The 16,144-nt window shown below is 31.5% G+C and overlaps 2 protein-coding genes across 3 annotated transcripts; one reads left to right on the forward strand and one right to left on the reverse strand.

Moving 5' to 3' along the window:
• Window positions 1–965: 965 nt before the first annotated feature.
• LOC131652854 (expansin-A10-like) lies at window positions 966–3,315 on the reverse strand. 2 transcript variants are annotated; one of them, XM_058922832.1, is made up of 4 exons: window positions 3,174–3,315; window positions 2,920–3,069; window positions 2,440–2,728; window positions 966–1,897 (listed from the first exon to the last, which is right to left on the reverse strand). In XM_058922832.1, the coding sequence occupies exons 2-4, from the start codon at window positions 3,059–3,061 to the stop codon at window positions 1,588–1,590; spliced, it is 741 nt and encodes a 246-aa protein (XP_058778815.1). In that variant the 5' UTR covers window positions 3,062–3,069; window positions 3,174–3,315; the 3' UTR covers window positions 966–1,587. The 2 variants fall into 2 exon arrangements, with proteins under 2 accessions (XP_058778815.1, XP_058778816.1); XM_058922833.1 differs by having other exon boundaries at window positions 2,920–3,066; window positions 3,174–3,249.
• Window positions 3,316–12,831: 9,516 nt separating this feature from the next.
• On the forward strand, window positions 12,832–15,161 carry LOC131650570 (uncharacterized). The gene is made up of 7 exons (XM_058920277.1): window positions 12,832–12,972; window positions 13,063–13,330; window positions 13,412–13,630; window positions 14,177–14,333; window positions 14,435–14,555; window positions 14,628–14,777; window positions 15,009–15,161. Exons 1-7 carry the CDS (start codon window positions 12,832–12,834, stop codon window positions 15,159–15,161), a joined length of 1,209 nt encoding a protein of 402 aa, XP_058776260.1.
• The last annotated feature ends 983 nt before the right edge of the window (window positions 15,162–16,144 follow it).

The raw sequence follows: 16,144 nt of genomic DNA on the forward strand, positions 1-16,144 counted from the left end.
ATGGCATGACACATTGATGGCTTTTGATTGGATGACAGTGTAAAACTATTTTACACTGTTAGTGCACTACCTTTTAACTCTTTTGTAAAACCACCAGTTTTTCTTATTAATCCTTCGCAAGTACTTTTTTCAAAAAGATAAATGATAATATAAAAATGATGAGTTGACATTTTTAAAATATGTAAAGGGTGCTAAACATAACTCTGAAGGTGAAGCTAAAATTCTCCTCACTAAACAGCACAAAATTGGGCCCAACAATCACATATCTTAGTAAAAAAATGGTAGCCCAATTTCCATCTCTCTTAATACAAAGAGTTTTCAAATCATTATAGAATTTAAAATGTAAAACACTAGGATAAGTTTTTTCTTTAATTTTTTTTACAAAGAATTACCATTATTGATAAAGATTACTAAACTAGGTTTAACGAATTTACAATTCATAGTTTTATACTAATCTATTATTCATAAAATTTATTTATTTATTTTGTAAATAAAATTTTAACTGAGTTAAATATTGAGCGCCTAATAGAATTATGAAATATTTCGAGATTCAAATAACATGTACATATTCAGTTATTCACCAATAAAATTATCACATCAACGGGTAAACTTGAAGAATTTGAATTAAACCCTTATCAAGTGGCTAATCTATGTTACTTTTCATATAATTATCAAAATACAAAAATAAAAATTTATTTTAACTTATACTAGTATATTTTACCAACATTACCATTTAATTTAGAAATTAATTAAGCATTTTTTAATTTTAATTTTAATGATTTTGTATACTAACACTAGTGCCATCCTATAATTTGAGTAACATCCACTTAAGGCAAGAGAAAGAACAATAATTTGAGTACATTCTTGTATGACAACATTTCCAACAAAGGAATTCATTCATTTATCCTATAAGTCAGCAGCCATCCATTTTCAGCAATCAATTTGTGCAGTGAAATTTTAGGATGTAAAGCAATGCATTTAAATTTTATTACACAAATAAAGCATAGGCCTTTCTCATTCAATAATAGTTTCAACTTGCAAGTACAAGAAGAATATACTTAACAACATTGTAAAGGTGCTCTTTCAAATAGAAAAGTACCTTCCCCCTTCAAACTTGACATATATTGAAGAAGCAATTCACATATACATGTCGGTGACATGTTGATCTTCGATACCGACATGTATCATATATTTAGATATGCTAATGACATGATGTCGAATACTAGACACACTTTTAATATAGAGTATCGTTGATGTTCAATACGGACACATATCATATACTTAAATATACTACTACAAACACGTGTCATATACTTAAATATGCTACTACAAACATGTGTCATATACTTAAATATGCTACTGACACATGATGTTGGATACTAAATACACTTTTAATATAAAGTATCGTTTATGTTTAATAATAACATATGTCATATACTTAAGTATGCTACAGACAACTGCTATCGAATACTAGACACACTTTTAATATAAAATGTCGGTGCTATATAAATTGAGATATTTTAAAATATTTAACTATGGCTTGGTTTTTTTCTCTCAATATATGGAAAATGCATTTAAAGGGTTTGGTTAGTAGAGGAACTGTCTTCCAGTGTAGGTTTGTCCAAAGGACCAACTAGGTGGGGCAACATTAAATGACACAATACTATGACCATTACCAGTAGTGACTAGAAATGAAAGACTTTGTCCATTCAAGTAAGAGTTGCTCTGCCAATTTTGTCCCCAATTTCTTGACATGGCTTGCCATCTTGTCCTTGAACCTTTGATGGATAAAGAATGCACATCACCAGCACCACCAACATTAGTCACAAGAACTAAGTTGAAATAAGAATGGCCATTAATTGTGAACCTTATTCCTCCTCTTCTTCTACAACTTACCCTTCATGAAAAAACCATTCATGAAGAAAAAAATGTTAGCTATAGCTTCAAGACCAAACATATAAGAAAAGATTAATATGATATTTTCACAATATACTACTTACGTATACAACTCATTTTGTACTGTCACAAACACTAAACACGACTCTGACAATAGTATTTCAATATCAATAATGTTTTTAAAAAATAATGATTAAATATAATCACATGTGTCAATGTCAATGTTGTATCATTGTCTAACATTTGTCGTATATGATTAATATTTATGTCAAACACTCCTTCAATATAAAATATCAGTGCTACAAAACCAATAACTTTTATATCACAAGGGAGATTTCGACATATCAACAATGTAATGATTAAATATAATCAAATGTGTTGGTGTCATGTCAGTGTCTAACACGTGTCGTGTCTGACTAAGTTTTATCTCAGACACTCTTTCAATCTGAAATGTCATTGATCACAAGGACTTCATTGATGTTTCAAGACTCGCCCTCCATCACACATATTATTAAGGATAAAGTAAAGTTTTGAGAACATTACCTTCTATAAACAACAGGAACAATACCAGCTCTATATTGAGCAATGTGTTGAAAAACAGGTTGAGAGAGATCAAAATGGTGATTAGGAGGATCACACCAACCACCAGGTGGACAAAAATTAGTAGCAGTAACAACAATGGAGCCATGAAGACACCATTTTGGGTCATTAGCACATTTGATTTGATAGCAAGCACCACAACTCAAACCATTGTTGAATAATGCAGTGCTAAGTGCTGCTGTATTAGTCCCATAACCTTGACTATACAAGTTTCCATATCCACATGCCCCACCTGAAATTCGAGATTTTTGTTACATACCCATTAATGTATAGAACCTTAAGTCCATAACTTTATAAACAACGTTTTAAAAACCGAACCGAACTATCCAGATCATCTGGTTAATTGAACCTATGTTTTAAAAACCGAATCGAACTAGCCAGATCATTTGTTACATATATGTATACAAATACATATATACATACCCATTGTGCCAGAAGCATCACTGCCACCATAGAAGGTTGCATGTGCATTAGTCCAACCCCAATTGTTGCCATAACGATAACCATAAACATTAGAGATCATGCAGAGAATAATTCCAAGAACTAGAAATCCTTGATGAGACATTTTTTTTTCTGCATAAGTGCAAGAAAAGAGAATTTCAGACAAAACTTCAGCAATGTATAGTAGTAAATTATATGCAATAACCATAAAGAGAGAAAGGAAGAGAATTAATTACAAGAAGGTGAAGATTGAAATGAGTTTTTGCAGTTTTAGGGAGTAATGGAGTTGGAATAAATAGAGAGGTCAGTCAACATCAGAGCTGACAGAATTGGGACCATGTAATGTGAGGGAGTAAGAGGCCTTGGGAATATGATTTATGGAAAATGTGATTTTCATTATTGATCAAAGAATTTACTATTTTACCATATGAAAGTGTACAAATTAATTTGAGTCAAATCAAATGGAATCATTGTAAGGTTTGAGGAGTAGTAGTATTACTTACATATAGTTAATATTGTTTCCTTAGAACTTTTGTCATTTAGTTAATTTTTAATTCTTCTAACGAGTTCTCACAATAATCATAGAGAGATATAGGACAGAAATTAGTGGTGGTATTAAAAAGAAGAGCTTTGTGAATGTTTCATGACTGTAAAATTGCGGTAATAATTTATGGCGTTTGAAATATGGTAATTATTTATTGGACTACATCAAAGTTAGTAAAAAATAAATCTAATTCTCATATAGAATAGAGACATAACAAAGTAATGAGTATATAAAGATGATACGTTTTTAAAAAAAATGTGACATCTATCATTTTACAAAGAGTATTAAATAACAACCTAAATATAATAATTAGAGCTTAACCATTGCCGATGTGGCGAGGGCGATGACAGTTTTGGTTGCCAGAGGGTAATTCTTGCAGGCAATTTAAGATCCATCGGGTATCGAATTTAGTTTAGGCAGTTTTTGAGCAACGAACTTGTTTATTTTAATTTGTAGATCAATTTATTAATAGGATATTGTACTGATATATTTATAAAGACCCGCTAAGGACGAGGAGATCATGGATGCCTTTCTAGGGGCGGCATCCTTCTATCGTCTGCAATTAAGGGCAATCTTGCCTTTAACGCCCCACTCGTTCTATTATGGAAAACGTGAGAAATGACATGTCTTGATAAGAGAGAATTCAAAGACATTAGACAAAACATCGTCTTTCTAGAAAATAAAGATTCAACGATCCACTACTATGACCAAGTGGGCAATTAGCATTTTCGAGAAACTCTAGACTCTAGGTCCACGAGCCTATATAAATACCTCATCACAAGCATGCACGAGGGAAAACAACTTATTATAACTTACGTATACCAAATACCCTGAGAATATACAGCTTCTCACCTCACGTGAGTAGGGATGTAAATGGATATCCATGGGGACGGATAGTATGATATTTAAATAATTTTAACTAATGATATTTATATAATTTTTATAATTTATTAACGGGTAGGAATATTTGCGGGAATAACTATCATTAAACTCGTATCTGTATCAATTAAATAACAGATATTTAAATATCCATTTATTTTATCTGTGGATATTTATTAAGTTATCCGCCTCGTATCCGTAACGGATTTTACCTGTGGATACCCGCGGGTACGAATTTTTTCACCATCCCTACAGGTGAGCTTGCTCTCTTCATAGCAAAAAAGACCACCAAACAGAATTTGTCACCACTATAAGCAAGCCCTAACTCACATTCTGTAATTTTTTACAAGAACATTTATGTTTTTAGTCTTTTAAGTATTCATAGAGTTTTTGTAGTTATAAATATGTATCTCCATCATTCTTGGCGTTACAACCTTCAAAACATTATAGTTGAAGGCATAGAAAAGGGTTAGACAATTCTAGTGGTAACCATAGAAAGGCAAGGATAAATTCTTAAGAGTGTGTTCTTGGAATATGGGAAACCCTTGCAGATGTTTAGGGGTGTTGATAAATATTTCTAAACACACGGGTTTGTGTGATTCATACACAAATAGTTTGAGAGATTAAGAAACACTTGGGTAAAAAATATGGTTTTATCTTGGGAACTTAGATGATAATTTTCTTCTAATTCATTTGTAATCTTTTGTTGAAACTCTTAGAAGTATACTGAATCAGAGAACTAATCTCTCCCCTAGAGTTGACCATTTGATCGAACAGGATAAAAAATTGGTTCTTGTTTTTTATCTTCTTCTTCCAAGTTAAGTTGTTGTGTTATTGTATAGAGAGTTATTTTTTCTTAAGGTCATTTATTTTGGTTGTCACTGTTTTTTATCCCCATACATCAATTTTTTTTGGTGTGATTGAACCTTTCAATTTCACAACAAGTGGCGCTTATCGCGGGGTAAAGGGAATTTGTTTACACATAAGCACCATGGGTTCCAAAGGGCAAATTGAGTAGTTTTTTTGGGGAAAATGCTCCAGGTTATTGAAAGTGGAGATGCAAACAATTAAAGTTCTACAAAAGTGTATTAAAGGATGATGTATAGTTGTCTACATGCCTAACAAAAGCAGAGAAAACCAAGATCATGGATAAGGCTAAAAATGTCATTATCGTGTACCTTAGGGACAAAATTATAAGGAAAGTTATCAGGGAAAAGAGTGAGTCTTCGGTGTGGGAAAAACTTGAATCTTTATATATAACCAAGCCTTTGAATCATATGTTGTGTTCGAAAAAATAATTTTACTCATTTAGATTGGTAGAGAACAAATCCATAGTAGAGTAGTTGACTGAATTTCACAAGATCATTGACAATCTGGATAATATTACAATATTACAGTGAAGATTAAAAATTAGGACAAGGCTCTACTCTTCTTGAAATTATTATCCAAATATTTTTATCACTTTAAGGATGAACTTCTTTATGGCAAGGAAAGTACTATTACTATGGATAAAGTCCAGAAGGCCGTGACATCCATAGAATTTTTAAAGATAATTTTTTTGAAGATTGACGATGGTAGTGAAGACACGAGTGTCTCAAGAGGAGAAAGTGAACATAGAGGGGTATCCAAATTAAAGAATTTTTAGAAGTCAAAGTTAAATTTCTTTATTTGTAAGAAACTTTTTCACTTAAAAAGGGATTCTCACGAGTGGGAGGAAAATGAAGATTGTGTTCAGATTCTTGTTGCCTATAGTGTAGATTGTTATTAGGATATTGGTACATTAATGGGGTTGAGTTTGGAGACTGAAGTGGGTTGGATTATGGAGTCATGTTTATCTTATCACCGTGGATATATGTTTTTCAGGTTTGAATTTGATGATCATGCTAATAACCTTCCTAAAGTTTTGTTGATGACAACCTTAATGGCTGTTGAAGTCGCTGAAGTATGTGATAATGGTTTTCCAACTCTATGATAATGGTAACTAAACTTAAGGATATCTTAAGCATCTTTTAGTAGAAGACTCAAAATTCCAATGAAGTTCTTATATGATCTATTTATTTAGCAAAGGGTCTTGAAAGCCTCAAAGTTGTGAAATAAGGGAAATGTGAAAGCTCGCCTAATCATGTCTCTTTGAGTGAACAAAGTTTTGTAAAAGTACGGAAGTAACTCCTATGATACCGAGACAAATCTCTCTCACAAAAAAATATACACACACAGACACACTTAAAACCTATTTTTATCTACCAATAGGGATAAAAACGCAGAAAATTGCATGTAGACATAGAAAGGGATTGATCATCTTGTTCCATGCGTAACTTGAGTTTCGTAAGTCCGTTTGAGGTGTCGTCAGTTGCATTAGAAATCTAACACAATATTATTTATTTTGAAAAGGAGAAATTGGTTCTAGGATTGCTACAAAAGTAGCAGTACTCTAATTTTTAAACCAGACCCATAACTTGAATTTTGTAAGTCCGTTTGAGATGCAGTCATTTGTGTTAAAAAAAGAGTTCAACAATATTTTATACTGGAAAGTTTCCTAAGTTTAATCACATGTCTCTAATTTTTTGTGCTATTTGATAGAATTATTTAACAATATAGCCTCAATAATAGATATAATTGTATGACATATTATAATAAGAATATTGCAATAAACATGTACCTGTCATGGTTGAATCCATTGGATCGAATACATAAACAATAAATTGAGAATGCTGCCCTCTTATTGATGGTACGGCGGCTAGCTAGAATATATAAGCACCAGATTAGGGAAGGGACCTCTCAGCAGGCTAACCAAAAGAATGGCCCAACCCATCACGGGTCATTCAACAATTAAGCCCAATATATTATTCATTTTATTAAATAAAATAATAATTGATATTATAATTATATTTTATTTAATAATTAATTAAAGTAAATCCATAAAATTTAACACTATTTTGAAGCCAGACGAAATAATCTACTTAGTGCGAGTACCAGTTTTTGTTATTTGATTAAACTAAATCGATTGGGGTATTAAGTCTTGAAATAAAAATTATAGTATTAAAATAGAATTCTAAGCTTTCCAGAAGATATTCATTTTGGAGAGTTTCATAATTTTATCATAAGTTCATAATTTTTTGTGCTATTTTAAAGTGAGACGAAACATTCTGTTCAGTGCGAGTACTAGTTCTTGTTGTTTGATTAAACTATATCAATTTGGGGTATTAAGTCCAGAAATAAAAATTATAGTATTAAATTATACTCTCTAAGATTTCCGGAATATATTCATTTGCTTGATTTGTAATCCAATTACAATCACAAGGATTGTAATCAACACAACAAAATAGTTTTAAAATGATAAAGAATCGATCTAATTGTATCGATTGAATAATTACCAAATTCAACAATTTGCTATTGAAAGTAAACGAGAGATAGATAGATAGATAGATAGATAGATAGATAGATAGAGAGAGAGAGAGAGAGAGAGAGAGAGAGAGAGAGAGATAGGAAACGTGGATTTGTTTAGGCAAGTCACCAATTGTATTCTTTATGGCTACGTCTTCCCCCAATTCCAAATAGAATTGAGATAATTTACTTAAAATTATGCATGTATGAGGTAATTACATATGTGCAAGTTGGAGGCAAACAGAAACAAGAGATTTAGAAAAATTATGTAGAATTTCAAATTTGTTACGGCATGTGTCGACTCATTGTAATGCATGTGTCGACCTATATCAGGTCATGTGTCGACTCATGACAAATATAAGCTACATACTTTAAAATTGAGCAGCATGTGTCGACACATTCATCGTATGTGTCGACTCATAGAAAAAAATTTCCTTCTATGTGTCGACCTGCAAGAACTCATGTGTCGACACATTCAAACAGAGGCTACAAGCTATAATAATGATCCACATGTGTTGACTCATAGCATGTATGTGTCGACACGTGAATGTGTTTTTCTTATAAAACATAATTTTTGATGCATAAAACCTTTTCTAAATGCATTATAAGTTTCCTAATACTAAGATGCACATTAAAACTCAGATGATACCATCTAATATACAGAAACGTTAAATATCCTAGTTATGATATCATGCAAAAACATCTATTAGGAAGGTCATGCACTCACAAGAGTTGTGTTGATATGTTTGTGAGTAATTATTTTATTACCCTATTGATGGGCTGACATGAGTAATAATAAACTTTTACTCTATTGATCAATATTTGAGTTGTAATTTTATAATATGTTGAGTTTAGTAATTAAGTGAGGAATTAAAAAGTCGGTCTTGCGTTGGCAAGATTGCAGGTTCAGAGAAAAACACTGTTGAGTATGAGATACGGGTATTATTTGTTGTTGAGCATGAGATGAGATGTTAATTTTTGTTTGAATATGAGCTGTGAATGTTATTTATATGATTCATGCATTCATGTATATCGAAGATAGGTAAACGAGTCCACAGTTCAGAGAGGAACCAATGACGGTCTCATGTTTAGAGAGGAACACGGTTCAAATAGGAACCAAAGACATGGATAATTTAGTAACATCACTCTTACATCCAAAAATTTGGTACCACATGCATCTTAGAGGAGGAGTATATTGCATTATACATTTGCATTTAATTGATTGTCGTTGTTGTGAATAATTCATGTGTTGGTGAATGTTATGTATGATATTATCATCTGTTTATAACGTCGTTAACATTGTGAACATATTTCTCAGCCCCTTTTTGTTTGTTTGTGTGGCTTATTGTACCAATGGTACAAATACCCAGGTAGAAGTATTGACGTAGATGTCTACTTTATTTTTATTGATAGTTTTGAGTTTACTTAATGTTTCTCGATTTTGATCTGATACTGTAACTTCGGGGTGGGTTATCGTCCGTTGATTTTTCTTAAGAGTTTGTTGAATATATTTCCTTATGTTGAAACTAAGTTGTTTTATGTTATATTTTGAACGAGTATGTTTGTTGAGAATGTGTAACACTTGTTTTGGAAAAATAATAATTTATCTTTTATAAAAATGTTTCGGGGTTTTAGGGTGTAACAACCAGAGGGTTAACTTCAATGAGCGGTCCGGGTCTCACCATTATCGAATATGGTCCATGCAATTTTCGTGCATCAGACTTGGTTGTTTCATTTTGTGGATCAGTTTGTTAATTAGTTATCTTTTGGGTCTATTAAGTATCTGTTGGATTTCAACAGTTATAAATATGTATCTCCATCATTCTTAACATTACGATTTTCATAACTTTATAGTTGAAGACATAGAGAATGGTTTGAGAATCCTAGTGGAAATCTTAAAGAGGCAAGGTTAATTACAAAGAGTGTCTTGTTGGAATTTGGTAAACCCTTGGACATATCTAAGGGGATCGGAAAACACTTTTAAATACTTTGGACTTGTGTGATTCATATATAGATTTAGAGAGATTGGGAAACACTTAGGTAGAAAATAGAGTTTGTTTTTGAGAATTTGGGTAACTATTTTCTTTATACTCATTTGTTATATGTACTGGTAAAAAAGTATAAGTGTGCATGTTCCCCCTACAAGGGTAGGGAAACTCAGAGGTCTTAGTAGGTGTATAATATGTCTTGGTGGCGAGAGCTTGATCACGGTGGCGAGAGATCATATACGGTGGTATTTGAGACTATTTAAGGGACCAACTCACGTGAGGCGAGAGGCCTTGTTGATGGCCAACGCTACTTAATTGCAGGCGGATGTTAAGAACCAAATTGTGGATATATTGGTTAGTAGTTTTGTGGTCCTTTGCACTCTATTTCATTGCTTAGTAGTGTTTAAACTTTTAAAGTAGTGTAAATAAATAATCTGTAGCTTAGTTTGGTTTATTTACTTTTGTACTACTTTTTGTAGGTTTCATGACTTATGGCAAAGCTTTGGAGCATTAGGCAAGCATGAAACAAGCAAGGCATTGCTAAAAAAGTCAAAATTTGGAGAAAATTTCCTTGAAGCCCGCTTAGCCCATCTTGCAGCACGCTACAAGAAGTTTTTCCTTGGCATTGGATGTGTAGTTGAGCCCGCTTAGTGCGGTCCCCTATACCAGCCAAATATTTTCTCTAACCTGCTTAGCGCGGTCAGCTCGCTTAGCGAGATTTCGCTTTTTAGGCACTTGTATAAGTAGCATTTTAGATATTTTTCAACATTCTAACTTCTCTACAAAGACCAAAAATTTCCCTTATAAGTTAAAAAGTCATTTTTCTTCATTTGTAACTCAAATACAAAGCTTTCAAGCTTCAATCTTTGATCCTTGCAAATTTGATGCTTCTAAAGCTTTGCTTTTTACTTGTTGATCAAGCTACCATGGTTATGGGTAGCTAAATCCATCCTTGTGTCAAGATTAGAGGAAATTAATCTTTATTTGTATGTATTTCTTTTGATATCGTGTATGTGAACAAGTTGATGATTAATATAGATGTTTATCTTTAGTTTAATCGATTTGTTTTGGTATGAATCATTATTGAAAGGTAGTTTTTTCAAGTCTTGACCTCAGTTTTCATTTATCAACAATCAAACTCTAGAAATAAGTTTGTGAGTTGATAGTATCAAGCTTTCAAAGTTAACATATTGATAGTTAGCATGAGATGTCATCTAAGGATCTATATGGTAAAACTCATAATATCGTTCTAGAGATGAAACATATTGATAGGATACGTGTTTGTATTGATTAAAAACAAGTTCACATGCTTTATTAAGAGAATACGTACAAACTATGTAAATGAACCCTAATCTTGACATACTTCTACAACTCGTTTAAAACCTCAACTTTTTTTATCGTAATTGACACTTTTCGTGAAACTGTTACGTTGTAAAACTAAAACCCTTTTATATTCTTTGCTTAAAACAATTTCAACTGTAGAACAGCGATAGTATCACCCAATCTATATGCATACGAAAAAGAAAATACTTACCCTATAAATCATTTCAACGGCGAACAATTAAGTTAGTCGTGTGCTATTTTTTAAAATTATTTATTTTGATTGTCATAATAGTCTCTACGCATCAATTTTTGAACCACACATTATTATTAAACCTCTGTTATTGTTGGACCGCATATTAATTATTAAATTTCTTTCATTCAAGAGTACATTTTTTCGAGTGAGATTTTCACTAGGAGAACTTATGCATGGTGCACATCCCAACCTTCTTTTATAATGAGTTTCTCCCTAATCAGAGGTTCAAACTCTACTACAAAATATTTACAATGAATTAATTGCTTTAATTTGTTTAGTTTATTCACTAATTTCATTTTTATGTCATTTTGATAAATTAATTTTTTTACAATTATTAATTTTGTAAAATATAATTAAATACATATATAATTTTTTTATTAACAACTGGCATTAATTACATTCAAATTTTATTTTGTTTATAGACAAAAGAAATTATAATTTATATATATTTAATCTATTTATTTATAACTAAACATATATAACTTTATCAAGTTTATACATTTGAATATGTTTTTATCAATCATTTTTAAATTTTTTTTTATAATATTATTTTCTCCAAAAACACATGGAGATGTCATTATTCGACCATCGAAGCCCAATGAAGTAGTTCCCCAACCTAATTTTTTGTCTACGCTAATTTGCCTGGACAAAGAAGCTCCAATTATTTTTTTTTAAATTCATTCCATTTACATTTCAAAACTTGCTAAAATATCATCAATATATATATATATATATATATATATATATATATATATATATATATATATATATATATATATATATATATATATATATATATATATATATATATATATATATATATATATATATATATATATATAAAGTAAAGTACCTGATAATTACACTTTAAGCCCTCTGATTAAATAACTAAAACCGTTCAAATTTCATGGCTAAATTCGTCTTTTTGATAAATAAATCCACCATATTCATTTGACATTAAATGCTGTCTATTGTGTCACTTTTTGATTGGTAGATTTTATTTTAATTTATTTGGTTTTTCCTTTTTTTAATTGTTATTATATAATATTATTTTGTATTATTTTATATTATAGGTGCAATAATATTATTTTAATATCTAAGCAAACACATAATTACACCCCTACACAATAAAACCCTGGCCACGTGATTGAAAGAAAAAAAGCCACAAAATCTGGCTTGGAAAACACAGAACTCCACTACTTCAATTACTGTAATCTTTCATTGCTCAATAAACCTTTTGTGTTCCATAGGCTGCATAAAACATGAACAAATGCATAACCATATCAATTCTGCTGCATCTCAATACCCTGCGATTTTCGCTCCTCCTCCATCTCAAGACAAATCCTTCGTCTCCATCACCTCCGCCGCGATTTTCACTCCTCCTTCATCTCAAGACACTACCTTCGTCTCCATCACCTCCGTCTCTAACTTCTGTTAAACACTGTTTACATTCATCTCCATTTGATTCATCTTTGATGATTAACTGATATCTCTACTCTTCTTGTAGTGTTTGTGGGTGAAACATGTCTCGCCCAATTGAGCCATTGAAAGAAATCAATGATTCCAAAGATTTGTGGAAGATCGCAGTTAGATGCAGGCATCTATGGACTGTCACAAGTTCTTCAAACAAAGAACACATGGAGATGGTTTTGGTTGATTCTAAGGTACTGTAGCAAGATATGGTTCCCCACTGATTACTTATAATATGTTTTTTGTTGATTAACCACTAATGATGAAATGTTGATTTCTTGCAGCGTAATATGATTCAGGATGTTGTCCCTGCTTATTTGCTTTCGAAATTCAAATCTGAAATTGAAACAGGAAACTCTTATATCATGCAAAATTTTAAAGTTGGGAAGAATGATTTTGCTTTTAAGTCGACAAATCATACATACAAATTGGTTTTTTGTGGGTCAACTTCTGTTAAGAAAGCAGAATTTCCTGACATCCCTCATAACTACCTTAACATTATTGGTTTGAATTCCATAGTTGAAGGAAGGTTTCAATCAAATATTTTGGTTGGTAAGTTCCCTACACCCTGATTTAATGTGTTATAATTTTTTAACTTGAATAACTTTAACCAATCCATTTTTTATTTGTTAGATTTGATTGGAGGAATCACCGATATCTCTCAAACCCAAGTTAACTGTGACATCAGCAAGAACAGAATAGTTTTTTCAATTGTAGATGCCAACAAAACAGTTATACAATGTACTCTTTGGGGGCAACTTGGAGTTCAGCTATATGAGTATTATAAGAATAATAAGCAAGCCTCTGATATTGTCATTGTGCTAATCAATGCAAGGGTTAAAGAGGCTCAAGGTAATTATGCATGATACAATAGGTTACATGTAACTGCATATTTTCATTTATATCCAACAGTTGTAACTGTTTCTTCAATTTCTTGTGATTCAGGAGGATTTCCAGTTAGTGTTTCCAACACATGAAATGGAACAAAATTGTTGATTAATGACCTTGCTATTGAGGAAGTCAAGAATCTAAAAGAAAGGTATTAAAGCATGTGTTTGTTTCTTTATTATATGGTTTGGAATGCTTATTGATCTTCTTCTTAACTGTCTTGCAAGAGATAAATTTAACTTGATGTTGATTTGAATTGAATTAAATATTGTGTTTACATTTTTCAGACTTGGTGTTGATTTGCCTTTGTTATCATCTTCAAGTGTACAAGTTGAGGCAACAAAAAACTCATTTTATTCTGACTATGACAAATTTGTTTAGAAGGCTGAAATAATGAGTCTCTCTGAAATAACAAATCTGCAACATGTAAGAAAGATTGATTGTTTCCTTATATTGTTATCATTCTTAAACCCTCATATAACTGTAATTTATATTGGCCAACTTTGTAAGAAACAACCTGTGTTACCGTTGCTACCCTCGATAAGTTTGATGTTGGGCAGATGGGATGGTACTATGATGGATGTATGGAATGCACAAGGAGTGTGTCTGCCAAGGATGGAAAGCTGGAGTGTTTTAAGGAGCATACTAGCCCAGAACCTGTGCCACGGTGTACTTTATATTCATTTTACATTTCCAACTAGTAATGTTTATATTTTCTAACAAACAATGAAGATTGATGTGTTCTCCTATATGCCATGAATCCTTTAGGTATAAGCTTGATATAACAGCTGTTGACGGCAGTTCGAAGGCAAAGTTTGTCTTTTGGAACACAGACTGCGTGAAGTTAATTGGGAAGTCTGCTCTTCAAATGAAGATAGATTTAACACATGTATGTAAATATTGCATACAACAATATTTGAATCAATTTTTTTAAGGTGTCTAATACTTTTTATTCTTATAGTCTGCTGATTACGATCCACTTGAATTCCCTTACGAACTTGAATCAATATTGAAAAATGAATTGGCAATTAGAGCTGTTTATCAGCCTAAAAATGGACGACTTTCTGTCATTGGCTTCAAAACTGATGAAGATGTGCGTAATAAAATTAAGGTCAGTTTCAAATTTGAAGAGGTAACCTTTGTAATCTTCGTTTTATGGGTGCTTAGTTTTCTTAGGTTGTACACTAGCTATTTGTTATTTTAACCAGAACCTCTGTCCCAGGATGATATGAATAGCATTTCTGTATGTATTTTTTACATGAGATATTCTTTGTTTGCTGAGCAACATAACAACTGTGTCATAATTATAAATCTTATTGTTGCCTTTCTTTATTCATGATAGGAACCTGTATCTGCATCTGCAGAAAATGACCTGACCATTGAAAATTCAGGACTCACTCCATGTAAGAGACTTATAAATGATGCAGTAGAAGATAATGATAGTGTACAACAATCATCAACCAAGATGGCCAAAGATATTAAAGAGGAGAAATAGTTAGCTTCAAAATTTCTAAGTTTTAAATTTACATTGCCTTATGATCAAGACAATTGGTTTATTTAAGTTGTTGGATGATGTTTTGTTTTGTTGTTCTGGTACTGAGTCTATCATGATTGTTGAAATTGATGTTTTATAAAGACAGAGTTTTTCTGAATTAAAGTTTCCCCATTTAGTTATGATATAGACAAGGTTTTCCTGGATTTGAGTTTATCATGATGTGCATTGTTTCAAATATACTTCTATTTGAAATGTTTCTAATGAATTTGAAATTGAATTGCTTAAATGATATACCCTTGATGTCATATATTATTGAAGATTCCAATCGATCGAATTATGAAAAACATAAAGTTTTATCTTTAACACTGTCATGTTGTATTGATATGCATTTGTATATGTTTTATAAGTTATAGTTGATGGCATGGTTTATATTCTAAGTAAAAAACAAACACTCTAATTAAAAAACACACTATCTAAATAAGCCTAACTATCCCCATATTAAAAAACATAAACTTTGTCATTTTGTAATCCTCGCATTGTTAAATTGAAAATGCCCATAAATATACACTATGTAAATCAATGTTATTAACAGATATGTGAATAACAGTTATGAAAAACTCTGCAGAGGTTTAGGTGAAACCTTACAAATTGATTGTAACAGGTTTTGGAAAACTATAAGTGTCATCATTACATAGATATTGGCTGACCCTTGGGATTGTGTGTGACAAATTAGATTTCTAAATCCAAAATTGTGAGTTCATTCTTGACAAGCCAATGTAACTTAAACCATTAAGCAAATGATGAAGTTGTGTTAACAATGTATTTAGAAGATCAAGTAAATTTACAGTCTGTTCCAATCAATAGATCCAGTGTAAACAAAATAAGTAACCTTATCTTGAATACTATCATGGTTTAAGTTAAAAACAAGCCCACATAAGTAAAGGCATCAACCAAAAATGGACAGATAATGTGTACACATTGCG

The sequence above is a fragment of the Vicia villosa genome, linkage group LG2 (assembly GCF_029867415.1).
Source record: "Vicia villosa cultivar HV-30 ecotype Madison, WI linkage group LG2, Vvil1.0, whole genome shotgun sequence".
NCBI classification, from domain to species: domain Eukaryota; kingdom Viridiplantae; phylum Streptophyta; class Magnoliopsida; order Fabales; family Fabaceae; genus Vicia; species Vicia villosa.